General features: G+C 40.2%; 1 protein-coding gene across 1 annotated transcript in view; it reads left to right on the top strand.

Annotated features, from left to right (window-relative positions):
- Positions 1–1,979: 1,979 nt before the first annotated feature.
- Positions 1,980–23,615, top strand: part of Helb (DNA helicase B) — a 30,331-nt gene continuing 8,695 nt past the window's right edge. Inside the window, exons 1-8 of the mRNA XM_042699142.1 lie at positions 1,980–2,192; positions 5,605–6,015; positions 8,441–8,610; positions 11,614–12,489; positions 14,671–14,848; positions 17,571–17,712; positions 20,406–20,560; positions 23,199–23,280. Coding sequence (XP_042555076.1) covers positions 2,006–2,192; positions 5,605–6,015; positions 8,441–8,610; positions 11,614–12,489; positions 14,671–14,848; positions 17,571–17,712; positions 20,406–20,560; positions 23,199–23,280 — 2,201 coding nt within the window. The 5' untranslated portion in view covers positions 1,980–2,005. The remainder of the gene's footprint in view (positions 2,193–5,604; positions 6,016–8,440; positions 8,611–11,613; positions 12,490–14,670; positions 14,849–17,570; positions 17,713–20,405; positions 20,561–23,198; positions 23,281–23,615) is intronic.

Below are 23,615 nucleotides of genomic sequence, written 5' to 3'. Positions count from 1 at the left end.
ATATAAGTGATAAGGGTTGGTAGAAGATGTTTGAGGAGGTATTGTAGAGTAAAAGTGTTTTATTTTATTGGGTCTGGTCGTGGGGACTGAACTCTGGGCCTGGGCACTGTCCCTCAGCTCTTCAGCTCAAGGCTAGCACTCTACCACTTGAGTTACAGTGCCACTTCCGGCTTTTTTCTTTTTGCTTATGTGGTGCTGAGGAATTGAACCCAGGGCCTCAGCCATGCAAGGCAAGCACTCTACCACTGAGCCACCTTCTCAGCCCCAGTAAAAGTGTTTTAGATTGTAATCTTGGGAGTGGGGAGGAGGTATTGGTAGTGGTGAAGCAATCCCCAAAGGCCAGAATAGGAACTCAGTGTTTTCAGCCAAGCATATATGAAGAAAATCCCAGAAGACAAGCGGCTACTGTCCAGTCAACAGTATAACAATATAGTTTTCAGCATCAACTACTGATGAAAGTTTAGGTGAGACAAAGTCTAAAATGGATCCACTGGATTTCTCCTTTGCTGGAGCAGATTGGGTGAAGTAGTGGAAACAGTAGCTCCCTGTGTGGGGTGAAGAAGTATAAGCTCTACCAATGATCCTTGAAACCTCTTGGCTTTTACCAGCTGAAACACAACAACACCCCTCAATTTTCATCTGAGAGGAAGGAAAGCCAATTTAGTCTTTTTTTTTTTTCTCATAATTTTTTTCTTAAATCTTTGTTGTTTCTTAAATACTGTTATTTGAACAGTATCCATGGAAGACTGGTAACAGGACCTCCTTAAATTGTCAAAATCTTATAAGATCCTTCATGTTATCAAAACCCATGGGTGTTCAAATCTCCTATATAAAATTGCAGAGTATTTACAGATAGGCTGTACATATCTGTATACTTTAATTCATCTTCGTTATTTATACTTAGTATTAGTACAATATAATGCCCTAAAGTCTTTATGATTTACAAAATAATGACGAGAAAAGAAGCCTATACATGTTCAATACCAATGAAATCTTTCTTTTCTTTTTATTTATTTAGTTTTTTGTGTGTGGAGCCTCACTTGCTTACCTCTTTAGCTCAAGGCTAGTACTCTACCATTTGAGCCATGTCTCCAGTTGTTTGCTGGTTTATTGGCAATAGGAATCTCTCAGATTTGTCTATCCTCGAAATACTAAGATCTCAGTCTCCTGAACAGCTAAGATCACAGGATGAGCTAGTGGAACCCGTGATGATGAAATTTCTTAAAAAAAAAAAAGTGACTCACAATTGGAAGAATCTGTGGTAGTAGAATGCTTAAACATGGAGAGCCTGATGTATTAGAATCCTACATCAAGTGCTTTTGGATCTAGCAACTAGTGCATGCTTGGTTATTCTAGGTTTATCATTAATAAGGCAATTACATAATAAACAGTGTCAGTACAGTAATGTGGCAATATATTTTATAGTCTTCCTTAAAATGTTCCATGACTTTCAAATCCTAGTTTTCTCAAGTAGGAGGGCCACACCGTAGTATAATTTTTCAAACCCAAGTGACTCAAGTGGTGGAGCTCTAGCCTTGAGCAGAAACAAAAAAGCTCAGACAGTGTCTAGGACTGGCACAAAATGAATAACAATGAGTGAATAACTATAAATACATAAAATATGGTATATATTCAGTGCATCTGCAGCCCTTTATCAGTTAAGGAAACCCAGGGCCAAATCAGGAACCACTTCATTCATTGTCTGCTGCTCTGTGATTCCAGGGTGATCCGCAGCCGCCCGCCCATAACCACGCCCCCGCCCGCCCATAACCACGCCTCCTCCCTTCCCATAGCCACGCCCACCACGCCCCTTCCTCCCCACCCTCTCGCTTGGGGGCGGAGCTTGGCGGTGCCCCTACCCTCTAGCCCTCACTCTGGCGGCCGACATCTGGGCATTGCCGGAAGCGGACTGTCTCACGGAAGCAGCTGATTGGCTGATGCTGGTCATGCACCTTTCCCGGGTTTTCCGGAGTTGCTTCGGTGGAGATGGCGCTGAGTTCTGACCATGGCCCGGTCCAATCAACATCTTCGGCAGTTGCTGGGACCGCTGCTCCCGCACAAGGATGAGGTGGAGGAGGACGGTGATGACCCGCGGGAGGAGGTGGAGGAGGATGAAGACTCCGTGTTTGTCGACGCGGAGGAGCTCTGCAGTGGGGGCATCAAGGCTGGCAGCCTCCCCGGGAGCATCCGGGGTGAGCAGGGCCCTGGCCCCAGGGACTGGTTGGTAAGGGTGGGGAAGCATATTTTCTGTTCTTCTATCTGAGTGAGACCCGGGTCGCTGCTGTGTCTTAAGCCGTGGGCTGGCTGTTTAGCTGTTTCATCCTACTTAGGATAAAATACTGCTAATATTAGCAGTGCCTTTTGAGCACATACTGTGTTTTAAGCTTGTTTAAAACAGTTCATTTGCTGTTCAGTTATTCAAGGAAGTTTTACAATTGGAAAAGCAGTGGCTGTACAGCTTCCCGGAATCTAGACTTTTAAGTACTGGAAGAAAAAGTGAGGATGGCACTATTTTTATATAGCCACTAACCACGTGACATGCAGCTAGTGCAACCGAGAGGCTGATTGTTTTTTTTTTAAATTAAAAAATTTACATTTGAACAAACCAAACCAAAAAGTAAGTCGGGTGCCAGTGGCTCATGCCTGAAATCTTAGCTACCCAGGAGGCTGAGATGTGAGGGTTGTAGTTTGAAGCCAGCCCTGGCAGGAAAGTCCGTGAGACTCTTACCTCCAATAACCTACTCAGAAAAAGCCGGAAGTGGCTCTGGGGCTCAAGTGGTAGAGAACTAGTCTTGAGCAAAAGAAGCTCAAGGACAGAGCTTAGGCCCAGAGTTCAAGCACCAGGACTGGCAAAAACAAACAAACAACACACACACACACACACACACACACAACAACAAACTACAAACAGGTGGGCAGCACAGGTTTAGACACAAACGTTCCAAATCTCTGTGGAATGTGGAATGTTTGGTCCTTCATTCCTTCTAAAGTATTATCAACTGTCTGTCATGTTCCCTGCATTAGGTGCTGGTGGCATCAGAGAGAGAAAAGGAAGTCTCCATCAGAAGGGAGCCAATCTTTAGTGAATTAGAGTTTCTTTAATCATAGAAATAAGTATAATATTAATTAATACTTAAAAGGAATATTTTTTTTATTTTTATTTTATTTTATTGTAAAGCTACTATACAGAGGGTTACAGTTACATGAGTGAGGTAATGAGTACACTTCCTCTTGAACATTGTTACCCCCTCCATTGTTTTCCCCCTACCATCCCCTCCCTCCCTCCCTTCCCCGAGGTTCTTTAAAAGGAATATTAATAGCACTGTGATTAGTCATTCCTCAGATGTGGAAGTGACAATTAACATGAGGTCTGTAGTAAATGTAAGAGCCTTAGTAAGGAGAGGAAAACATTTCAAGGAGAAGCAACTGGGCAAAAGGCCCTATGCTGAGAGGTGTGGTAATATTGTCTGAAGTCAGAGAGGGCTGGGTTTGGAAAGGAGAACAGCAGATACCTGCCACATACTGTGCTTACCTTTTGGAAAATAAAGAAGAATGAAGCATTGTAGACAGCACAGAGTAAAAGAGGAGGCCATGTAGACAGGTAGGCAGAATAAAGTGTTACATGTATCCCAGGAGGTATTTGTTGTTGTTTTTTTTAATTTTTTTTATTGTGAAAATACTGTACAAAGGGGTTACAATTACATGGGCAAGATAATGAGTACATTTCTTATCAAGCATTGTAGCCTCCTCCTTTGTTTCCCCTTCCCATCCCTTCCCATCCTCCCCCTGCCCTCCCCCCCACCCAATACTCCTCTCCCCCCCCACCAAAGTTGTAAAGTTGGTTTTCTACACTCTCTCATTGTTGCAGTGTGGTCCACCTGTATCCCTATTTAAACGATTTGTTTTCCCCCCTCCCCTCCACAAATTATAACAACATCAAATACAGTGAAAGCAGGGGTTATACCATGGGGGAGGGACATACAAAGCAACAAAGAAATAATCTTATAATTATGTTAGAAACAATCGCATGAAAGAAAAAAACATTTGAATGTATATCTTAGGGTTCATTTCCCTAACATCAACTTATCTGACCTTTTCTGCTTGACTCAGACATACATTAGTTATTGCAAATAAGGAAAACCATGGGACCTATGTTTCTTTGGGCCTGGCTTACTTCACTTAATATAATTTTTTCCAAGTCTTTCCATTTCCTAACAAATGGGGCAACGTCATTCTTTCTGATGGAGGCATAGAATTCCATTGTGTATATATAGCACATTTTCTTGATCCATTCATCTACTGAGGGGCATCTGGTTGGTTCCATATCTTAGCTATGGTAAATAATGCTGCAGTAAACATAGGTGTGCTGGTAGCTTTAGTGTGGTCTTGTTTGTGAACATTTGGGTAAATGTCCAAAAGTAGGATTGCTGGGTCATAGGGGAGCTCTATGTGGAATCTTTTGAGGAACCTCCATACTGCTTTCCAAAGTGGTTGAACAATGCAGTAAGGTTCCCTTCTGTCCACATACCCTCCAGCATCTGTTGTTATTAGAGTTCTTGATTATAGTCATTCTAACTGGGGTGAGGTGGTATCTCAATGTTGTTTTGATTTGCATTTCTTTTATGGCTAGGAATGTTGAGCATTTCTTCATGTGTCTATTGGCCATCCTTCTTTCCTCTTCAGAGAAGTTTCTCTTTTAAGTCTTTAGCCCACTTATTTATTGGGCAGTTGTTTCTTTGAGGATTTGTTGTTGGGGGATTTAATTTTTTGAATTCCAGGTATATTTTAGATATGAGACCCTTGTCCGTTGTATGGCTAGTGAAGATCTTCTCCCAATCCATGGGCTTTCTTTTTTTTTTTTTGGGTCCGGTTGTGGGGCCTGAACTCTGGGCCTGGGCGCTGTCCCTCAGCTCTTCAGCTCAAGACTAGCTCTCTACCACTTGAGCCACAGTGCCACTTCCGGCTTTTTTTCTTTTTGCTTATGTGGTGCTGAGGAATCGAACCGAGGGCCTCAGGCATGCAAGGCAAGGGCCCTACCACTGAGCCACCTTCCCAGTCCCAATCCATGGGCTTTCTATTGAGCTTGCTAGCTATGTCCTTTGCCATGCAGAAGCTCTGCAATTTCATGCAATCCCATTTGTCCAACCTTTCTTTGATTTCTTGTGTTTTTAGGTCTCTATTAAGAAAATTTTGGCCTGTGCCAAGGAGACCTAGGGTTTCTCCTATTCCATCCTGTAATGTTTTCAGAGTGTCTGCTTTGACTCTGAGGTCTTTGATCCATTTGGAGTTGATTCTGGTGCAGGGTGATATATAAGGATCGAGCTTTAGTTTTCTACAAGTAGTTAACCAATTTTGCCAGCACCATTTACTGAAGAGACTGTCTTTCTTCCATTCTATTTTTTTTTTTTTTAGCTTCCTTATTGAAGATTAGATGGCTATAGGTCTGTAGGTTCATTTCTGGGTTTTCAATTCTATTCCAGGAAGTATTTGTATAGGCTGCTGTGTGGGAGGATGGGGGGGGGGTGGGAACGGAGAAAGGAATGGGTAATAAAACATCAGGAAAGAGGTTTGTGAGTTCCTTTAATTAACTTTTTTTCCCTCTAGTTACCATTCCCGATGAACTCACTGGAGAGCAATGTGAAGTGCTTGGACGTTTTCCAATAACTGGTCCTTGGTGGCGAGTGAAAGTGCATGTGAAGCCAGTGGCATCCAAGAGTTATCAAGTTCAAGGTCACCCATCATACTTTTTACAGTCTGACATGTCACCACCAAATCAAAAAAGTATCTGCTCCCTCTTTCTGAAAGAGTGTGAGGTCCCCGTTGAGACCATAAGTAAGTTTTTAGCTTGGATAAAGCACGTATCAAGCTATAAACACCTGAACTTTGAAAATCTTCCGGACACATTAAGAACTTTCTACAGAGAAATCCAAAGGAAGGATACAAAAAAGTCTGCGAGGAATGAGCAAGAAGATTTGGCATCAGAGGATAAGATTAGTCTTCCTGTGGAAAAGCAGCGTAAGTAGGATTTTTTTTTAAATTGAATTTTAGTGTAATTAAGATGCTTTATGATTGTGTTTAAAATATTAATATTAATGTTGAACATCTCTACTCTGAAGATCTAAAGTGCTCCAAAGCTGAGTACGGTTATGGTATCACAAAGTGATGCTTTCTGACTGAGGCCCACATATTTTGCTTCCTGCATAGAATTATTAAAAAAATTGTCTAAGATTATGCTCAGGCTGTGAGTCAGAGGTGTGTATGAGACATAATGGATTTCATGTTTAGACTTGGATCTCATCCCCAGGGTATTATGTTTGTGTAGCTATTCCAGATTGTGAAAAAATAGAAAATCTGAAGGATTTCTCCTGTCAAGCATTTCAAATAAGGGATGCTAGTCCTGTGTTCCTTTTTGAAATTGGTTTGAAGAAAAGATATCAATGTTGCTTTTGAGTTCGTAGTGTGAAGTAATTGTGTATGGTATCTTAAGATCTTTTCAGTGCTTTTCTGGATTTTAGATGTGATGCTGTTACTCTGACTTTGTGTTAGAAAGCAACGTGAATCATTAAGGAAAAGTTCAAGCTGGATGGCAGTGGCTCATGCTTGTAATCCTGGCTGCTCAGGAGGCTAAGAGCTGAGGATCATGGTTTGAAGCCAGCCTAGCAAGAAAGTTTGAGATTCTTCAATTAACAGCCTCCCCTCAACACTCCCCCCCCACCAAAAAACCAAAACAAAACAGGAAGTGCAGCTATGACTCAAGTGGTAGAATCCTAGCCTTGATGGAAAAAGCTCAGGGAGAGAGAGTACCCAGGCTCTGAGTTCAGGCCTTAAGAGCGCGTGTGCATGCATGCGTATACACATATACACACAGAGTTTAATCTTTTTAAAGCAGAGGAGAGGTGCAAGGCTAGGAGTAATCCATTTTGGAAAGATTTTAATTCATAATGACTTAAAATACTTTTTATCTAGACATTTACATATATATGTGTAAAATTCTGGCACATCAAATATGACCTTGAGAATGGAAGATTTATTATTATATATATATTTTTTTTTGTGTAAATAATTGGGCTTAAACTCAGGACCTGGGCACTGTCCCTTAGCTTTTTGACACAGAGCTCCACTTGATTTGTTGCTTATTACTGGAGGTAAGAATCTTATATACTTTCCTCCCTGGGCCGGCTTTACATTGCTATCCTCAGTAGTTGGGATTATAGGCATGAGCCATTGTATCAAGTGAGAATGAAAGAATTGTAATTAATTTGGGTAAATGGTTATAGAAATTAATGTATAAGTTATGTTTTGTGCTTAGTTTTAAGTTTACCTGAGTTAAAATTTTTATTCTGGTTGTGTTACAAACAAAAGAAACAAGTAGTAATTATTTATACATTTAAAGATCTAAAGTTTTTAAAAATTTTATTGTAAATATGATGTACAAGGGATTACAGTTACATGAGTAAGGCAATGAGTACATTAGTTGTGGATCATTATTATCCCTTCCCTAGTTGTTTTCCCACTATCCCTTCTTTTCCTCCCCCTCCCTTCCCCAAGTTCCGAAGTTGTAAAGTTCATTTCCAATATACTGTCTTGTGGGTATCCTTGTTGCAATGGATCATCCTGTGTCCTTGTTTCAGTGTTTTGTTATTCCCCTTCCCCTCCCCAGATTAGACAAATGTATGTACAAGATGCAGGATACCAAAATCAAGTACAGTGACAACAAGGGATATGCCATAGAGGAAAGAACATACAAAGGAAACAACAACAACAACAACAAAAAATAAAATCACATGGTACATTTAAAACAGTAACAATAAAGACAGACTTCTTGTGTCCATATCTTAGGGTTCATTTCACTTAGCATCATCTTTGTGGTCATATGTACATGGCTTTTGAGCTTTTCAGCTCATCTGATAAGATTATCCTATATGTATACTAATTATTGCAAATAAGGGAAACCATGGGACCTAAATTTCTTTGGGACTGGGTTACTTCACTTAATATGTTTTTTTCCAAGTCTTTCCACTTCCTAACAAATGTGGCGGTGTCATTCTTTCTGATGGAAGCATAGAATTCATATATATATATATATATATATATATATATATATATATATATATATATATATATATATATACCACATTTTCTTGATCCACTAATCTACCAAGGGGCATTTGGATTGGTTCCATATCTTAGTTGTGGTGAGTAATGCTGACATAAACAATGTTGTACTGGTAGCTTTAGTTCATAAAGTTTTAAAATTAAACACAGCTCAGTACCAACTCAGTATCAAACAACAGTTGTTATATCAGTTCTCTTGCTGCTTGAAGTACATTTTTGAATTTGATTTGGATTTCTTAAACCAGTTGTGCTAAATGAGAAAGTCCTTCAAATCCTTCTGTAGGCCCATTTGTGTTTTAATTTGTTCTTTTCTGTTATCCTGCAGTTCCGTTTATAAATGTAATGAGAGCTTTGCAGTTTCCCAAAATAATGGAATTCCTTCCAATTCTTCTACCACGACACTTTAGACAGCTCATAAACTCGGGTTCTGGAGCTGTGTTGGAAGCCATAGAAGAGATTTTAGGTACAGATCCATGGAAATTGGGATTTAGTAAAGTAAGTAAGACATTTTGTTCAACATTCAGTAATTCTCTGTAAGGCGAGGTCTTGAAGATTTGATAAGTTTTTCATTTCTTTCAATAGAAAATGTTTTGTGTGGATCCTAGTGTTGATTTCTGTTTGAATTTTACAAGTACACATAAAACTTCATATGTCTGTAACTCTTAGGCTTCTATAAAGTCAATAAATTTATGAATGAGGGGCTGGGAAGGTGGCTCGGTGGTAAGAGTGCTTGTCTTGCATGCCTGAGGCCCTGGGTTCGATTCCTCAACAGAACAGAAGCAGAAAAAGACGGAAGTGGCGCTGTGACTCCAGAGGTAGGGAGCTAGTCTTGAGCTGAAGAGCTGAGAAAAAGTGCCCAGACCCAGAGTTCAGGCCCATGACCTACAAAATACATAAAAAAAAAAAAAAAAAAAAAATTATGAATGAAAAGCAAGATCACAAAGTGTGTGACATTTAGATGATTAGTATTGATTTAATTATATAATTGAATATGACAGATTTTTTTTGTAACAAAACTGTTACTTCAGCTTGAATGTAGCTTTCATTGAAGACAAGGCCTAATGAGTTTGGCAATCTATTCTCCTGTGCAGTGTAGTTTCCCACTTTACAATATTAACTATTGAAAACTCCCATCATTCTTGAGGATTTCATGATATTGTTTGATTTGTAGTTGGTATAATAACATCATTTATAAATGAGTCCATTTCTGTTATTATTGAGACCAAGAGTAGAAAAATAACTTTGAGGCTTCATTGGTGTTGGAATCAGTTTTCTTCTTCTTTTTCCTTTTGGGCCAGTACTGAGGCTTGAGCTCAGGGTATCATACTCGCATTGACTTTTTTTTTTTAAACTCAGGCTGGTGTTCTACTACTTGATCCACATCTTCAGTTCTGTCTTTTTACTGGTTACTTGGAGATGAGTCTCAGGGACTTTTCTGTTCTGACTGGCTTCAAATGTCCTCAAATCTCAGCCTTCTGAGTAGCTAGGATTACAGGTGTGAGCCACCAGCCACTTGGAGTTCAGTCTTGATAGTACTTCATTTTAAGGTAGTTTTCCAAGTCAATATACAATTAAGAAATTCTGAGAAGTATGAGAATAACAAAGTTAGTCCTTGTGTCACAGGTCTATAATTTCAGTGGACTTTGAAAAACTCAGAAACTTATATTATCATTGTGTATTTATATGGTAGAGAAGAGAGGTAGAGTTCCAAGATGTTGGAAGAGAATAAAAACTTACCTTTTTGTTAAAAAGTTATCAGCCAGGTTCAGATAGCTCACACCTGTCTGTAATATTAGCTACTCAGGAGGCTGAGATCTGAGAATCTCGGGTTGAAGCCAGCTGGGGCAGTAAAGTCCCTGGGAGAGTCTTATCTTCAAATAACTTCTAAAAACTGGAAGTGGAGCTGTGGCTCAAAGTGGTAGGGCACTAGCCTTGAGCAAAAGAGCTTAGGGACAGTGCCTGGGCCCTGAATTCAAGACCCACAACCAACCGACCAACATACATAATACATAAATAAGTAAGTAATCAGTGGTTCATATTTGTAATCATAGCTACTCAGGAGGCTGAGATCTAAGGATCATGGTTTGAAGCTGGCTTAGGCAGGAAAGTCCATGAAATGCTTATATTCAGTTAACTACCAGACAGCTGTGAATGTAGTGCTGGTGCTGTGGCTCAAAGTGGTAGAACACTACCTTTGAGCTGAAAAGCTCAGGCCAGAGTTCAAGCCCATGACCTACCAAAAAAAAAAAAAAAAAGAAAGATTTTGAAAGTGGCACTGTGGCTCAAGTGGTAGAGTAGTGCTGGCCTTGAGCAAAAGAAGTTCAGGGACAGTACTCAGGCTCAGAGTTCAAGCCCCAGGACTTAAAAAAAAAAAGTGTTTCTGCCAAAACAAACAAACAAACAAAAAAACCTGAATGTGGAGCTGTGGATCAGCTGGTAAAGCACAAGCCGCAAGTGAAAAAGCCAAGAGATGGTGCCCAGGCCCTGAGTCCAATTATCAGTATTGACACAAAATGAAACAGCACGGGCTAGAAATGTGTCTTTGTTGTAGAGTGCTTACCTGGCATGCACAAAGCCCTAGATTGGATTCCTCAGTACCACATAAACAGAAAAAGTCGCAAGTGGTGCTGTGGCTCAAGTGGTAGAGTGCTAGCCTTGAGCACAGAGAGGCTCAGGGACAGTGCCCAGGCCCTGAATTCAAGCCCCAGGATTGGCAAAAAATAAAAAAAATAAATAAAACAAGAAGACTATGTACAATGCTTTTATAAATTATATTTTTTAATAAATTACAATTTTAATTAAAAGTTATACAGATCTTGGGGTTGGAGGTGTGGCTTAGATCATAGTGTCAGCCAATGTTGCGTGTTAGTAACCATCAGATACTGAGTTTGGATCCCAGTCTAGAACCAGAAAAAATGTTCCTCAGATCTCTAATCACAGATTAGTAATTAAAAATATTTAGTGATGCTTTAGGTATAATTTTTCTTCTGTATGGTATGGCTCAGATCAGAGTGCCAGCCAGTGTGCAAAAGCAAGCATCAGATACTGAGTTTGAATCCCAGTCTAGGACAAAAAAAAGTTATGTAGATTTCCAATGACAGTTCAGTTAATTAAAAAAAAAGTAATGATACTTTAGATATATAATTTTTCTTCTAAATTTAGTTGAAGTATGTATTTTTCTGGGGCTAATAATCATTATCAAATAATATTTTAACTTTGTTTTTTCTTTTTTGCCAGTCCTGCGGTTGAACTCAGGACCTTGGCACTGTCCCTGAGCTGCTTTTGGCTCAAGGCTAGCACTCTACCACTTGAACTATAGCACCACTTCCAGCCTTTTCTGTTTATGTGGTACTAAGGAATTGAACCCAGGGATTTATGCATCCTAGGCAAGCACTCTACCGCTAAGCCACTTTCCCAGCCCTATTTTAACGAATTCTAATAGCATGCATTACTATTTGTAACTCTTATGAAGCAACCTGGAACTTTGTTTTCCTAAAGATTACCTACAGAGACCTGAAGCTTTTGCGCTGTGAGGCCAGTTGGACAGCCTACTGTCAGTGCCCATCTCTTCTGCAGTTGATGAGTGATCTGGAGAAGAATGCATTGGTCATCTATTCCAAGCTGAAGCAGATATGTAGAGAGTACGGGCACACGTATGTTGAAGAAGCCGACTTAACTTCAGAATTGGCAGAGCAAATGTCTTTTCAGGATGCCTGGCAGTCTCTGAAATTTCTGAAGGATATTGGTGTGGTGACATATGAGAGGGGCTGTGTCTTTCTTTATGACCTTTACCAGGCTGAAAAGGGCATTGCTTTTTCCATATGTAGCCTGATACAGAGACCTCCGTGGCACTTATGTGTGGATGTTAAGAAAGTGTTGGCATCTCTCTGTACCACCAAACCAGAGGAGGCAAGAGATGAGGATGTGCTTGAAGAAAGTAAACCTGGTGAAACAAGATTGGAAAATTCCACAGATATTCTAAACTCGCAGGATGCTGATGACTTTATTTGGAGTTGTGAAAATGAAATTGATGCAGGAGTCAATGAAATGGAATTAGATCAGGACCAGGTGGCAGCTTTGGAAATGATTTGCGCCAATGCTGTGACAGTCATCAGTGGGAAAGGTGGCTGTGGGAAAACCACGATTGTCAGCCAGCTTTTTAAGTGCTTACAGCAGCTGGAAGAAAGAGAAGTGGAAAAGGCATGTGAAGATTTTGAACAAGACCAGGATGTTCCAGAAGACTGGGTTACCTTTACTGAGCAAAGTAAGCTGTCGATGGACAAGGCTATTGAGGTGTTGCTCACAGCACCTACAGGGAAAGCAACTGGCTTACTGAGAGAGAAAACCGGTCTTCCTGCTTATACGCTATGTCAGGTAAAGGCTGTGACAGTATATATCTATAGATGAAAAATTTGTCTTATTTTTTTTTCTCCTTTTAAAATACTTTTAAATTAATTAACAAAAAGGTATTTCAATTCAAAATATTCTACTCTATACCAGTTGGGAATGTGGATCATCCTTGATCCACAGTATCTGCACAGTATACACTTCTCATCTTTGGGATACTTTGTAGCTGTCTTGCTTACACATCACAGTACAGCTCAGTGTGATTTGTGGTGTCAGACATAGATCTTGTAACATATCTTCCATAGTTAACAGTTAATTATACAGTTAATAACAGTTAATTAATATAGGCTTCCTACCCTATAGTAGCTCATTATGTAAATCAGTGTTATTCAAAGCAGACATTGGGTAAACTTGGTGTTTTTGTGAGAATGGAGCCAGTGCCATAAGTCAGTCAGTACACCTCTTCAGTCACTGAGAAAGTCATAGGATAAAGACAATGTCAGGTGAATGAAATATGCTTAGTAATGTAATTAGTTCAGATCCTGGCACTCTGTCTGTTTCTCTTAGGCACTGGTTACAAACATGTCATAGCCCACAGATGGTATTCTGCATGTCACTGGAGCTGGAAGGAATAGATCGATATATCTATTTTTTATGAATGAAAGCTTCTTGGAGGTGAGGACTTTATCTTGTTCTAGAATAGTGCCTGGCAGATAGTCATGTAACAAAAACTTCAAATGTGTCAATATACTTTAAAATAGTATTGGCTTTAATTGAGTTGGAGTTTATTTGTTTATGCTGTTGTTGGGGCTTGAACTCAGGGTCTCACGTTCTCAGTTGGCTTTTTTTTTTCTGCTCAAGGCTAGTATTCCACCACTTGTGCCCCACCTCCACTTCTTTCTTTTTGCTAGTTTACTGGAGATAAGTCTCACAGACTATAGTGTCCCAGCTGGCTTCCAACCATGACCCTCAGGTCTCAGCCTCCTGAGTAGCTCAGATTACAGGCATGAACCACTGGTTCCCAGGAAGAGTCTTGGAGATTAAAGTTGGAAAGAGACGGAGACTTTGTTCTAGCCCTGATGTATCATTTTATATATAAAAGGACCAGGTAGTGGGAAGAGTTCTGAAGAGCTCTGAAAGTCATAGAAGCTCAGGTGAGGAGAAGAGTTTTTGATTTAGGGGGAAAGCCTTTCAAAAGGAATTAGGGAGAATTATCATAGAGTGTAGAGTTTAGGGGTGGCCTCAGCTGCAATGAAATCTGTATTTCAAAATAATTGGAAAATCAACTTGGTTTAGACACAGAATTCAGGTGAAATATTTTGGCATTGTTTGACTAAATTCTTGATGAGCCATGAAGCAGGCAGGTGAAGCCATCTTCCCCTTTATAGAAGAGCTAACCGAAGTTTGAGGTTTTAACAGATTGCTCAAGAGCTTGGTAAGAGCTAGAACTAAGATATAAATTGAAATTTCTGACCTCCTAGTTTGTTGCCCTGTCCTAATTTCTTCACTCATCATAGATTTTGCACACCTGGTGATACACCTTGAACTTGCTTTGCTAGGGTGCCTTAGGCTCCTAAACAAGGAAGGAGGAGCAGGTTTGAGCTTACATGGGATCACAGAGCCAGCAGACACCTCAAAATTACTTGCCATTCATTACCTTTCCCAGAGGAATGAGAAGAGACCTGGAGAAGGTCAAGGTAGCTTCTCAGTGGAAGGATTCTGATGAGTTTATGATTTTATTTCTTCATGCCTGATTAGTCTGAAGGATTGAATGAGGAGAGCCATCAGAGAGCAGTTATTACTGAGTTTCATAGCCTGCTCAACTCGGATCAATTGGTAGTATCTTAATATTTCCTTCCTTCCTTCCTTCCTTCCTTCTTTCCTCCCTTCCTTCCTCCCTTCCTTCCTTCCTTCCTTCCTTCTTCCTTCCTTCCTTCCTTCCTTCCTTCCTTCCTTCCTTCCTTCCTTCCTTCCTTCCTTCCTTCCTTCCTTCCTTCCTTCCTTCCTTCTTCTCTCTCTCTCCCTCCTTTCCTCCTCCTTCCTTGCACCCTCTCTCCCTTTTTTACTCCCTTCCTTCTTCCCTCCTGTCCTCCCTTTTTCTTTTGTTTTTCTCCTTTCCTTACTCCTATAGGAGTTTTGTTTTAGAATAACTTGCCTTGCTGTTAATGCCTTTAAATCTGACTTTAGATATGCATACTTTACTTACAGGTCAATTACAGCTTCTATTTATGGGACAAAAAGCTGGTGAACAAGGATATGCCATGGAAATTTTCTTCAGTTAGAGTTCTGGTTGTGGATGAAGGGAGTTTGGTATCTGTAGGAATCTTCAAATCGGTTTTAAAATTATTGTGTGAGCACTCCAAACTTTCTAAGCTTATTCTGCTTGGTAAGTTAAAATATTGATGCGGTTCATGGTTTTCAAGCATTGTGGGTTGGTGACATCAGTTCATGGTACCATTTGCTAAAGATGAAAAAACATTTTTTGGATGTCATGTCACAGCTACACAGAGTTCAATTCAGCCACTCTCCTAGTCAGTTTGGGTTGGTCTTTGTTTTGGTCAATGTAGTAAAAGACTTGAGCAATGAAATAACATTGGGAAGGGTTGTTCCTACTTAGTTAAATGATGGCTATTCAAATAGTAAAGATGACCCACTGCTTGGTGAGCCTAGTTTCTCAGGAGGCTGAGATCTGAGGATCACGGTTTGAAGCCAGGATGTGCAGTGAAGTCTGTGAGACTTTTTTTTTTTTTTTGGTCAGTTGTGGGGCTTGAACTCTGGACCTGGGCTGTCTCTCAGCTCTTCAGCTCAAGGCGAGCGCTCTACCACTTGAGCCAAATCCTTAATTTTTTGTTTTGGTCAGTTGTGGGGCTTGAACTCTGGGCCTGGGAGCTGTCCCTCAGCTCTTCAGCTCAAGGTAAGTGCTCTACCACTTGAGCCACAGTGCCACTATTTTTTTTTTTTTTTGTCGGTCGTGGGGTCTGAACTCAGAAGAGCTGTCCCTCAGCTCTTAAGCTAAAGGTTAGTGCCCTACTACTTGAGCCACAGAGCCACTTCCAGCTTTTTCTGTTTGTGTGGTGCTGAGGAATCGAACCCAGGGCTTCATGCATGGGAAGCAAGGATTCTACCACTGAGCCACCTTCCCAGCCCTCTGTGAGACACATCTCTAATTAACTACCCAAAAGTCTGAAGCCTAACCTTGAGCAAAATTGCTCGGGGACAGCACCTATGCCCTAAATGCAAGCCCCAGGACTGGCAAACACACACACACACACTCTCTCTCTCTCTCTCTCTCTCTCTTATGATTTGCAGTTAATAGCTCAAATTAGACTCACCAGACTGACAAACACACACACACACACACACACACACACACACACACACACACACACTTTCTCTCTCTTTCTCTCTTCTCTCATGATTTGCGGTTAATAGCTCAAATTAGACTCACCAGACTTCTAAGTCCCTCCAGTCTGGTGAAGTTTAATTCTATTCTGTTGGTTGATAGTGGATCTGTATACTATCTGATTTAATGAAGAAAATAAGTTATAACTTAAGAGTCAAATTCCAGGGCTGAGAATGTGGCTTAGTGGTAGAATGCTTGCTTGGCATGCATGAAACCCTGGGTTCGATTCCTTAGTACTGCATAAACAAAAAAAGCCGTAAGTGATGCTGTGGCTCGAGCAATAGAGTGCTAGCCTTGAACAAAAGAAGCTCTGGGACAGTGCTCAGGCCCTGAGTTCAAGTCCCAGGACTGGAAAAAGAAAAAGAAAAATCAAGAGTCCAATTCTATATAAGTACTGTTTTATAGGTATTTGGGGATAGTTGATAAGCATCTGATTCTATTAATGGTTTACACATTCTCCCTGTTTCTGCCTAGTGTATATTTTTCTTAACTCTAAGATTTCTTGTTTGTTTTAAAGATTTTTTTTTTGTGCCAGTCTTGGGACTTGAACTCAAGGCCTGAGCATTGTTCCCGAGCTTTTGTGCTCAAAGCTATTGTTCTGCCCCTTGAGCCGCAGCTCTACTTCTGGCTTTTTGGTAGTTAGTTGGAGATAAAGAGTCCCATGTACTTTTTTTTTTTTTACCTCGGCTGGCTATGAACTGTAATTAGAAGATTTCAGCCTCCTAAGTAGCTAGGATTACAGGCATGAGCCACCAGGGGTGGCTTCAACAAATTTTTTTTAAATAGAGCAATACATTGTAGTTAGTATCAAATACATTTAGTTTATATTTCGTGTGTTTATTTTTTAGAGTCATAGTTTTTTCCATTTCCTGGTAGGGTAATAGGCAAGATGTCATACTTACCTAAATACTATGTATCTAAGGCCTGTTTTTACATATTGGCTAAAATCCATATCTTACAGGGTTTACATACGGTTAGAGAAGTTTAGTTCAGATTTTGTTACTTTATTATGTCTTTACATCTCTTTTTTTCTTTTTCTTTTTTGCTGTTCCTGGGGCTTAACCTCAGGGCCTAGGGACTGTCCTAGAGCTAGTGATCTATCACTTGAACCTCAGCACCACTTCCAGCTTTTTCTAAGTCATTTATTGGAGATAAACATCTCATGGACTTTCTTGATCTGGTTGTCTTTGAACTATAATCCTTAAATCTCAGCTTCCTGAGTAGCTTAGATTACAGGCGTGAGCCATTGACGCCTGGCTCTCATATCTTTTCGTATAGTTTACATTATTGAACTTGGAGGTTGCTTTTGTTAAATGTTTTAAAAATATTTAGTGTTCTGGGCTGGGAAGGTGGCTCAGATTGCTTGTCTTGCATGCCTGACACCCTGGATTCGATTCCTCAGCAGAAAAAGCCAGAAGTGGCGCTGTGGCTCAAGTGGTAGAGTGCTAGCCTTGAGCTGAAGAGCTGAGGGACAGTGCCCAGGCCCCGAGTTCAGGCCCCACGACCGACAAAATAAAATAAAATAAAAATATTTAGTGTTCTTAAGTAATGATATAAGGGCCTTCCCCCTCCCCCTCCTCCTCCCTGCTCCCTCTCTCTCGAGTTCTGAAGGTAGCATGCATCATTTGGAAGAAGTAAAAATAATTTCTAAATTTTAGAATTGCACCCTAAATCTACCGTATCTATTTAATTTTTTTTTTTTTAGGTGATATTAGACAGTTACCAAGTATTGAACCTGGTAACTTGCTGAAAGATCTTTTTGAGACTCTTAAGGCAAGAAAGTGTGCTATTGAGCTGAAGACAAACCACAGGGCAGAATCACAGCTAATTGTGGACAATGCGGCACAGTATGTAACTAGTATTTTTCAGTTTTCTCTGTTATGTTAGAAATAAAAGGTAAAATAAGGATAAATGCTTGTTTTAGAATGACTCAGTAAAATATATTTACTCTTTTTTTTTAAATGGGTTATTTCTCTTTTTAAAACTTTTTTTAAATTGGGCTGGGAATGTGGCTTAGTGGTAGAGTCCTTGCCACGCATGCACGAAGCCCTAGGTTTGATTCCTCAGTACCACATAAACAACAAAAAAAGTGGAAGTGGTGCTGTGGCTCAAGTGGTAGAGCACTTGCCTTGAGCAAAAGAAGCTTAGGAACAGTGCCCAGGCCCTGAGTTCAAGCCCCAGGACTGGCAAAAAAAAAAAAAGAAAAAAATCTGTCTATCTCTCTGTCTCTACACACACACACACACACACACACACACACACACACACACACACACACACACACACACACACACTGTCTATCTCTCTGTCTCTACACACACACACACACACACACACACACACGGAGGAGTTACAGTTACATAAATCAGGTAAAGAGTACATTTCTTTTTGGACAGTGTCACCCCTTCCCTTGCTCTCTCCGTTTTTCCCTCCCATCCCTATCTATAAGTTGTATAGCTCATTTTCAACATAGTGTCTAGTGAGTACCACTGATACATTTGTTCACCCTTTGCCCTTCCATTTCTGTGTCTGGTCCCCCCCCTTCTCCCCTCTCCCACCCCATTTGCCCTTCCAAAGACCAATTAAACAAGACAAAAAGAAAAGAAAACAAAAACAGCAATGAAGGAAAAAAAAACCCCTCCATTCCATGGAGTTCATTTTGATAAATATTATTTTATACAATCAGATGCACATAAGCATATTGTGCCTTTGTGTTCCTCTCCTAAGAATTATCCTCCTTTGCTCTCATTATATGTGAGTGCCTATTTTTATTAAGACATTAAGAAAAATAATGGAGTTGGATGCATAATGTTCTTTTCTGATAACACTTGGAAAAAAATTCTGCTTCTACCCAAAGGCTGCTTCAATTTTAGTAGATGATTGGTCATTTTAAAGTCTATACAACATAGAAGAATTTAAAGCATATTAGATTTCTTAGAAAGTTTTGTGAGAAACTCAAGAATTCTTTTTTAATTGGCCTCAATTAGTTGTACAAGGCGGTTTCATTTTAACAGGTCTATTTACATATATAGTGTTTTGTGGTCAGCCATCCCTTCTATGATTCTCCCTCTCTTCTTCCCTTTTCCAAACAAATCTCATCAGATTTCCTTGTTCCATTGTCACACATATAATAAAGTATTCATTCACCCTTCCCCACCCCCCCCAGTCTGTTCGTCTGCCCCCCTTCCCAGCAGACTTGTACACCAGACAAGACATACTTTAACTCCTTGTTATTTTTCTGTTGAAGTGCATGGTAATTGTTTAAAGAGGTTTCCGCCATGGTTCTCATACATGACATGCATGCCTATCAGTATCGTTTGGTCCAGGCTTTGCTCCTGTCATCATTTCTTATTTATCACCATCCCCTTGTATGACTGATTGAAGGATCCCTGTGACATACCAGGAAAAGCTCCTAAGATGCTGCATGTCTTAGGTCAGAAGCAGAACAAGAAATTGCTATGCTTCCTAGATCCCCACAAATTAAACCTATGATACTTCCATCAAGAACAGCCTCACTCCTTGTGCTTTTTGCCCTTTCAGCTCTAGTCTGGGCAAGACTGAATGTGGCACAGAAGGGAATCCACCTCTGTCAGCAGGCCGCTGTTAGGTGTGTATTGAGAGTCAGTGGATCCTCTTTCAGCTAACCTAAGGAAGGCTTTGTTATGATGAAGTACCTATACCTCAGTGTCTTTTCTGATAGGATTTGTTGATCTGGAAAAATACAAGAATGAAAGAATAGGGGAATGCAAAGAAATGTGGATGCTTGCTTCAATTGGGAAGATGGGAATAGATATACAATAGATAGAGGAAAGAGAAGCATATGGGAAGGTTCTCAACTAGTGTAAGTTAATTTAAACTGATATGGCGCTGATGGCTCACACCTGTAAACCTAGCTTCTCAGTAGGGTACGATCTGAAGATCTCAATTTGAAACCAGACAAGGCTAAAAAGTCCATGAGACTCTGTTCCAATCATCCAACAAAAAGCTGGAAATGGAGGTGTGGCTTACACAGTAGAATACCAGCTTTGAGTGAAAAAGCCAAGTGAGAGTGCAAGCCCATGAATTCAAGCCCCAGTACTAGCATGGGGGGAGAAAAAAGGAATATGTAACCAAATGGGTCCAGATCTGCCTCCCAGTTTCTCTGCTTCCTACCTTTGAGGCCTTGGGAACTCAGTAGACTTGACTAGGCCTCATATTGCTCACCTGCACAATTAAGATTATACTTAACCTTCCATAGTTCTTTTGTGATCTGGAGCTGAGTAGGCCACATTCTTAGTTTGGTGCATTGTATATCTGTTATTATTTTTCTGATTCTTTTAATTTGCTAGGAGCAAGAGATTGATTGGTAAGTAAGTATAGGACAATAACTTCATGGTCTTCCAATTCTAGTATAAAACTCACTATCATGCTTATGGTGGCCTATCCTCTCTGCTTGTTTTCTATTAGCAGATATTATTATAAGGACATTAGACCAGATGATATATAAAGGTTTATTTGTGGATGACAGCACTTTTGCTTTATGTATTTGTCTTTATTCAAGAATCTCCAGACGCCAATTTCCCAACTTTGATGCTGAACTAAATGTGTCTGAAAATCTTTCAATCCCCATCTCAATCCAAGATAAGACATTCATTTTTGTCAGACTTCCAGAAGAGGATGTCAGTTCTCAGTCATCTAAAAACGATCATCCATCTTGTAAGTGTAAACTTCTCTATGTAGGGTTAACTGTAAGTATTTCAGTTTTGCAATGTAGTTATTAAATGACTAATTATAATTTTATTTGATGGTAAAGGCAAATATTTCCACTAAAAAAAATAGGGCATCAAGGTATTTTTGTTTTTTTTTTGGTCCGGTCATGAGGCCTGAACTCTGGGCCTGGGCGCTGTCCCTCAGCTCTTCAGCTCAAGGCTAGTGCTCTACCACTTGAGCCACAGCGCCACTTCCGGCTTTTTTCTTTATGTGGTGCTGAGGAATCGAACCCAGGGCCTCAAGCATGCAAGGCAAGCGCTCTACCACTGAGCCACCTTCCCAGCCCCTGGAGCATCAAGGTAAACATTAATGCAAAGAAGAACTTGGGGGAGTGGCTTAGGAAGTGTGAGACCCTGAGTTCAAATGATACAGAAATATTTAAAGTGAAAAATGAATGTTCTCCAGCAACTTTCTTTTCTCCTTTTCCCCTATGTCAACACATAAAGCTCACATACATAGCAAAAAGTTTTATCTCTTTAAGCCTTACTATATCCATATGTGAACATGCTTATTCTAGAGTTACTTAAATTGGACTTTAAGCTGCAAAACCACTGATTTTTATTTACTATATTAGAAATAATAGCTAATGTTTATTCTCACAACAACGTGTGAGATACTATTTCAGATGAGGAAGGGGGCTTTAGACCACTCATAACTAGCTTTCTTTGCTATTTTATTCAGATATTGGACTTCAGATGCAGTTTATTTTGCCCTGATCTGGTACCTATTCTTTGCATTAATGAAAGTGAACTTTTAAAAGAAAAAGAAAGTTGGCCATTTCAGAATGGTAACAAAGCTTAGCCAATTGTCTATTTTTATTTTTTTGGGGTCTGGTCGTGGGCCTGAACTCTGGGACTGGGCGATGTCCCTCAGCTCTTCAGTTCAAGGCTAGCACTCTACCACTTGAACCACAGCGCCTCTTCTGGCTTTTTTCTTTTTGCTGATGTGGTGCTGAGGAATCGAACCCAGGGCCTCATGCATGCAAGGCAAGCGCTCTACCACTGAGCCACCTTCCCAGCCCCGCCAATTTTCTATTTTAATTAAAAATCTCTTCTGGAAAATTAGTCTCTTCTTGAAGAAAATTGAGTAACTATTCCTTTGAGAGGCATATGCTACCTCTTTAGTCATAATTGAAATAGTAAATTTATTGCCATTACAGCAGGTATATTTTAAGACAGGCTTCATCACCAGGCTAGGATTTCAGAGATGCTAAAATTGCATCTAAAATCAATGGAGAGTACATGTACATATTGATGTGCAGCTTGTGGAGAGAGTGAACATACAAGGTGTGGCCTGGTGTATAACTGCATACCTTATTCTGGGAGACATTGGGAATTCCAGGACTTGGTGGGGGAGGGATGTGTGTGAGTTGAAATATGACAGTTTTCTGGAGATTATCCTTACCTTGTCTAAAAAAAGGAAAACTAGAAAGTGGCTTTGTTTTCCTAGAGCTGTGTTTTTAAGTTCCCCATGATTCCTTTGCTACTAGAAACAGCATAAGAGCCTGAAATGTTCCTACTCAATTTGTGTGTGTGCATGTGCACACTCGAGAGTATGGGGGCTTGAGCTTAAGGCCTGAGAGCTTCCCTTAGCTTTTTTGCTCAAGGATGGCACTTGATGACTTGAGCCACAGCTCCCCTCTGGCTTTTTGATAGAGGCTCATGGACTTTTCTGCCCAGGCAATCCTTAGATCAAAGTCCACTGGGTAGCTGAAATTACAAGAATGAGATCCTGGTACCTGTCTCCAAATTAGTCTTCTCTCTCTCTCATGAGTTTGCCATTTTTTGTGTGCCATTGTTGAGTAACTAGAAGAAGCCTTGTTTGTCAATGTTGCAGTGTAAGGAGAAGTCGGGAGTGTAGCTCTATAGTGGGAGGCTGGCCCTGCCACATTGGGAATATCACTTCCGTGAATTTTCATGTTCATATTCATAACATGGATGTAGTTAGTACATGGTTGAATAACCTAGAAGCTAGAAGGCTAATCTTTTAGTGGCTGGGTCATCGGAGGGCTTGTGGATAAAGGTGGGGCTTGTTTTGTAAGAGCAGTGTCCATTTTCCAGCCTGTACAAAAATAGCTCAGTACTGTGTACTGGTATGGCCAAGCCAAATATCACCTCTGATGTAATGACATGGGCTTCACCTGGGTACTGTGAATATGTTGACTGAGATAATATCTAAGACATTTATATAGATTCATGCATTTTGACTCATTACCACTAGTAAAACAGGGACTTGGAAAGTTTTATCTTTGTAATTCAATTACACATTTGGTACTCTGATATTTTTAAATTCATCATCCACAAATCAAGAGTGCATACTTAACTGAGCTCATTACATACAGACTTGGAGCGGTCCTGGCCAGAGGTAGATTGGGATCGCTTGAGTACAGATGCTTTCAAGGCTTCTCTCCATTTCTCTGATTGGTCTGGCTGATTTAGGGGATGGTTGCCATGGTGAACTTGTGTTCCATTTGGTGGGATATTGTTCCCAGATCTCCAAGCAGGAATTCTGAGTTACTTTCTCTATAGAAATAGTGTTACAGTATGATGACTTTCTGTGTTAACTTTTTCTCTTTAATTACCAGATTTATATTCTGCAGTTAAAACTTTACTCCAAGAAAGTGACTTTAAAAAAGCAGAAACATCACAATTCATTGCATTTAGAAGGTAAAACATTCATAATGTTTTTTTTAAACTTTTTTTATCCAGCATTAAATCTCATTTAGTAGCATATACTGTTTGGATTTGAAAAAATTATAATTTATCACTATTAATTCCTGTTTCTGCTGGGTGGGTGTCAGTGGCTCATGCCTGTAATCCTAGCTCTCAGGTGGCTGAGATCTGAGGATCATAGTTCAAAGCCAGCCAGACAGGAAACTCTGTGAGACTCTTATGTCCAATTAATCACCAAAAAGCTGGAAGGGGAACTGTGGCTCAAGTGGTAGAGTGCTGTCCTTGAGCACAACAGCTCAGACCCAGACCCTGAGTTCAAGCCCCAGGAC

This window comes from Dipodomys spectabilis, unplaced genomic scaffold, assembly GCF_019054845.1.
Source record: "Dipodomys spectabilis isolate Male_0828 unplaced genomic scaffold, ASM1905484v1 ptg000234l, whole genome shotgun sequence".
Taxonomy (NCBI): Eukaryota; Metazoa; Chordata; class Mammalia; order Rodentia; family Heteromyidae; genus Dipodomys; species Dipodomys spectabilis.
This window is presented reverse-complemented; position numbering and strand designations above follow the sequence as displayed.